The following is a 5,662-nucleotide window of genomic DNA, read 5'->3' as shown; positions in this document are numbered from 1 at the left end:
GTTGAACAGAGTTCACTGAGCAGAACTGGAGAACTGGAGAACTGAAGAACAGAAGAACTGGAGAACTGGAGAACAGAAGAACTGGAGAACTGAAGAACTGAAGAACTGGAGAACTGGAGAACAGAAGAACTGGAGAACTGGAGAACAGAAGAACTGGAGAACTGGAGAACAGAAGAACTGGAGAACTGAAGAACTGAAGAACTGGAGAACTGGAGAACAGAAGAACTGGAGAACTGAAGAACTGGAGAACTGAAGAACTGGAGAACTGGAGAACAGAAGAACAGAAGAACTGAAGAACTGGAGAACTGAAGAACAGAAGAACTGGAGAACTGGAGAACTGGAGAACTGAAGAACTGAAGAACTGGAGATCTGAAGAACTGGAGATCTGAAGAACTGGAGAACTGAAGAACTGGAGAACTGGAGATCTGAAGAACTGGAGATCTGAAGAACTGGAGAACTGAAGAACTGGAGAACTGAAGAACTGAAGAACTGGAGAACTGAAGAACTGGAGAACAGGAGAACTGGAGAACAGGAGAACTGAAGAACTGAAGAACTGGAGAACTGGAGAACTGAAGAACTGGAGAACTGGAGAACTGGAGAACTGAAGAACTGGAGAACTGAAGAACTGGAGAACTGAAGAACTGAAGAACTGGAGAACTGGAGAACTGAAGAACTGGAGAACTGAAGAACTGGAGAACTGAAGAACTGGAGAACTGGAGAACTGGAGAACTGGAGAACTGAAGAACTGAAGAACTGGAGAACTGGAGAACTGGAGAACTGGAGAACTGGAGAACTGAAGAACTGGAGAACTGGAGAACTAGAGAACTGAAGAACTGGAGAACTGGAGAACAGACCTAATCTCAGCAAACTAGAACATGAAAAACTCCATGACGCTTCATCTCTGCTGTTTCAAGCTGTTTGAAGTGATCCTGTGTGAAACTAAGACATTTAAACCACAAACAACTCTTCAATATATTCTTATTTTGTCAGAAATATTGGTCAACGCCAATGTGAAATTTATTGACACAGCACATTAAAACCAGCAAAATCTGAGCACAGAGCTTTACAGTTCAGTCAAGCTTTTACCTTTAAAACAGAAGAAAATGCAGAAACACAATGAAAAATAAAAATCTGCTCTGGTCGAACCTTAAATCTGCCTCAGTAAAAAGCCAAAGAAAAGAGACGGGTCTTCAGAATCCCAGCAGACTGAATATAAAGAGGTAGACCGGTCCACAGCTTGGACCAGCCTCATCTCTGGACTTCATTTTGGCTCTAGGACCATCTAACAAACTGGTCAGTGGACCTGAGTGGTCCGACTGAAGCTTTAGGGTGGCTGAATGTGTGCTTCCCTTGTTATTGGAACACAGCCTCTGGTCCCCCTTCATGAAGAGGGAACAGACCATCAACATGGAAACAAGCTGGTCAGAATGAGAAGGTCCTCACAGTCCTGAACCTGACCCATATATCTGCTCTTACAGGTGGTGGGCTCACAGGGAGGTGACCTCATAGCTCACTCAGGCTGAGCCCCACCAGGCCCCCCCGGGCCCCACCGGTACAGGCCTGGTCACACAGGTGCTTCCTCAGTCCTGTCTCCATGGTTGGACAGGTGTGACTGGCTGTTTCACCTGTCACCTGTTGGCCTGCATTAGATCTATTAAACACCAAAAACCCTTTAAGCACCTGTAGTTTTCAGTGTTTTCACTTCACTCTGTACTTGTTCACAGTGAAGGACCTGACTGTGGAGGTACCTTTGGTATTCCAGTGGGATCGAAGCGGAGAACCCTCTGGTTGCAGCAGGGATAGATTCCTGCACCGTACCAGGCTTTCTCTGTGCCTGTTCCAGGGTACAGGACACTGTCTGGATGGTATCTGCAGCAGGTCAGCTCTCCACATACAAAAACCTGCAAATTCAATAAATCCATGTCTCATTTTTAATCAAACATCAGCTTTTCTCATCTGTTCTCATGTTTCTACAATCAGACCTGCTGGCATCTGGAGCAGGTCAGAGTGTTGATGGTGCCCCAGATTCTCCAGTAAACTAGGACCCAAGACTTCAGCTCCTCATAGAGGTCTGTGAGGTATTCATGTATGTTCCAGCTTTTCTGTCTGAAACACACACACACACACACACACACACAAGTGCAGCAGTTACACACTCTGATAAGCTCCTGGATGAGATGTCAGGAAAATGAATACCTGACGTGTGTGTAGATGATTTCTCCTCGAAGGTCTACGTTGATTTTCCCAGGAACACAGGAGATTTTCCTCTCTGTCTCTTTGGTGAGCAGCTTAAGGCACAAACCACACCTGCATTGTTCAGAACAACCAACAAAAATAAAAGATGAGCACTTTACAATGAACAATAAAAGAAAAAAGACTAAACAAAGACGTTTCTACTAACTTGTAGAGACTTGATGCATTTCCTGGAGAATCTTTGTTCTGGTAATTTGGATCGAACAGACACTCAATTTTCTTCTGAAACAATTTGCTTTGATGAAGAAAGAACACAAAGAACAACACAATCTTTTCTGTCATTCAACATAAAGAAACTGTCAATCAATTGTTACCTTCAGCTGTACAGTTTATATGAAAATAAACTGGACTTTTCATCAGAGTCCATCTAAAGACCTTAAAGCACCTGTGACATCAACATTTTGTGATGAATATGAACAAACTTTTGGAAAGATAACAAGGATAACATGTTGCAAAAGCAATTTCACACCACTGAGATGAACAGTTGTAAAGATGTTTACATGTGAAGAAACAGGAAGTGATGTCAAAGGTCTGCATGTAAACAGAGCGTTGTAACAACAGCTAACAGCACAGACAGCAGGAATCTTCTGATGTTTCTGTAGATCATTTTAGTCCCTATGAGAGAGAGATAAAGTCAGAGTTCAAAAAATATTGTTTTAATAAACAAAGACCAGAGAGTTTTCTACCTTACCTTTGATGTCACTTCCTGTTTCACTTTAGATGAGCCAAATTTAAAGGAAAATATGTAGTTATGTGACAAAATGGGTTAAATCGTGTGTTTTATGTTTCCTAAATATGAAAATATTTCTTTGATTTTTTGTATTTGAAGGATAAGCATGTCACAGACACTTTAAAACTGGCCTCTGTCCCTTTAAGAACCTCCTACCATTTCTGACACTCCCACTTCAGCACGTCTTAACAGCAATGCCTCAGGGGAGGGGTGCACTGTTGGGTGGGGGCTGGGCTGCAGACTGAGCTCCAGGGAAGAGCTTTGTGTAAATAGGCGGAGCTTTGTACAGATAGGCGGAGCTTTGTACAGATAGGCGGAGCTTTGTATCAGCAAGTGTTTAGACAGCTCCACATGGTCACAGGAGATTCCAGGATTTCTCCAACATGAATGAGTCAAAGCAACACTGAGGTGGTGTGGTTTTCATGAGGGAATGATATGATAACATGATATAAAGAGGCATAAAAAGGTTTATTTTACATATAATACACCAGCACAATTAAACCAGGACTATTTAAGGAAGTCATCTCTAGTGCTCTCAGGCTGAATTTAACATGTAGACAGAGCTGAATAAACAAAAGCTCTTTTTCCTAATTTTGTGTGAAGCAATGGAACAGAGAGCCAGAACAAGTCATCTGAACAGAAAACATAAGAATCAGAACTTCTCTGTGATTAATCCATAGATGTAGGAGGTCAACTGTCCAAGAAGGCCTTATAAATAAAAGTGTACCAATGTCCCAACCTCCTGCTGGACCAAGACCATCCCACTGCAGTGTTCACAATGTCAAGGTTTACAGTTAGAAACAACCCTCARGGAAACATGAGTAACTGTATCAATTTTTACATTTTTATAATAATATTTATGGTAGCAATGACAGACATTCCAACGTCCTCGTTTCCTGGTCCAGTTTTTTTTCCTGGTCTACCTTCCTTTAAAAATGTAAGAACTGGCCTCTCACTGTGTGAACACAGCCAKGATGGTCTAGTCAGAATTTATTTCAGGTTTGTGAAACTCTGGAGTTGAACTCTTTCACCCACATTAATGTGACTGTGACATGTGTGTTTAACCCTTTCATGGTGAGTACATCATTGTTCCTGCACTGGAACACTGATTAATGACAGAGTCCGACTCGTTTTTCACCCCCTCGGATCACGAGTCTGTCATGACTGTTTTTTCTGTAATTTCCTATTTTTCTGCACGGTATCTTGTTTTTATTTTCATTTTTATCTGACTTCATCTTGATAGTCTGGTACAGTGATTATTATTCTCAATTTTATTTTGATCTATGTTTATTTTTATTGTTGCTATCTTTAATTCTATTATTATTGCTACAGTTAATAATGTCACAGAGTAAAATACTGTTTCTGTGGACTGATGTGTGTTTCTGCTGCTACACCTGAATTTCCCTGTGCGAGACAATAAAGCCTGTTTCTTTTCTAACAGTTGGTATAAACCGTGAATCTCACACAAAACAACTTCATGTTTTCTTTCTGCACTTTCTGTCCTTCAACCACTGTCTTCATTTTTCACATGTAGTCTTCCTTATTAAACACAGTTGTTTTTCTGTTATCCAATTATCCTGTGTGCACTTTAACAATGTTTTACTTTWGTGTTTTCCATGACTATTTCTAGATCTTTAAACTATTTTCATCATGACAGCAGTCCATCAGACATGTCGGTTGTACGGTGTATAAATATTTTGTTGGATATGGTAGAGTTAGTCCTGCAGATGTCTTCTTACCTCTTAAACTTATCTTTTTTGTCCCGGATGTCGTCAGCCTCGTTGTGGTTGAAGAGTTCAGCGATGCGTGCCGTCAGGTTACTGTTGATGCAGTTCATGTTGCAGGGCGTGGCTACGATGGCACTCATGTGTTTGTGGCAGTACACGACGCACTCGTCCACCTGAACATGATGAAACCTTTGAATGGTTGAGTTGATCTCAAATACTCAACTAAACAAACTTCGATCCGTTCAGACAGTTCTGGTTCTTTTTTCAGACTGTAGTGAACAGTTTTACTGCAAAGTGTCTAAAAACCTCACAGACAAAACTATTCACACCTTCCATGTGTTTAATAATACAGATTAAACAGATTAAAGCTAGAAAACTGAAGTAAGTGTGTTTACAATCATCACATCATTAAATTTCACTGTAGAGTCACAACACTTACCAACAAATCCATCTTCAGGAACTCAGAGGAGATCAGTATGGAGATGACATTACTGGGCTCTGAAAAATCAATAAACCAGCACAGAATTATAATTAATCCAGACCACAGAGTCACAGTTAATTCATCTCACTGAGGTACAACCAGTCCAGAACACAGAGATCAATAATCCAGCACACAGAGATCAATAATCCAGAACAAAGAGATCAATAATCCAGAACAAAGAGATCAATAATCCAGAACAAAGAGATCAATAATCCAGAACACAGAGATTAATAATCCAGAACACAGAGATTAATAATCCAGAACAAAGAGATCAATAATCCAGAACACAGAGATTAATAATCCAGAACAAAGAGATCAATAATCCAGAACACAGAGATCAATAATCCAGAACACAGAGATTAATAATCCAGAACAAAGAGATCAATAATCCAGAACAAAGAGATCAATAATCCAGAACAAAGAGATCAATAATCCAGAACAAAGAGATCAATAATCCAGAACACAGAGATT

General features: G+C 40.5%; 1 protein-coding gene across 1 annotated transcript in view; it reads right to left on the bottom strand.

Moving 5' to 3' along the window:
• sanbr (SANT and BTB domain regulator of CSR) overlaps positions 1-5,662 on the bottom strand; it is a gene marked incomplete at its 3' end in the record, with an annotated part of 15,042 nt that overhangs the window by 2,906 nt on the left and 6,474 nt on the right. The window contains 6 exon segments of the mRNA XM_013999685.1: positions 1,749-1,901; positions 1,983-2,106; positions 2,197-2,307; positions 2,402-2,488; positions 4,723-4,883; positions 5,150-5,208. Of these exon segments, the coding sequence (XP_013855139.1) occupies positions 1,749-1,901; positions 1,983-2,106; positions 2,197-2,307; positions 2,402-2,488; positions 4,723-4,883; positions 5,150-5,208 (695 nt within the window).

Source organism: Austrofundulus limnaeus, unplaced genomic scaffold (assembly GCF_001266775.1).
Source record: "Austrofundulus limnaeus strain Quisiro unplaced genomic scaffold, Austrofundulus_limnaeus-1.0 Scaffold2412, whole genome shotgun sequence".
Classification (NCBI taxonomy): domain Eukaryota; kingdom Metazoa; phylum Chordata; class Actinopteri; order Cyprinodontiformes; family Rivulidae; genus Austrofundulus; species Austrofundulus limnaeus.
This window is presented reverse-complemented; position numbering and strand designations above follow the sequence as displayed.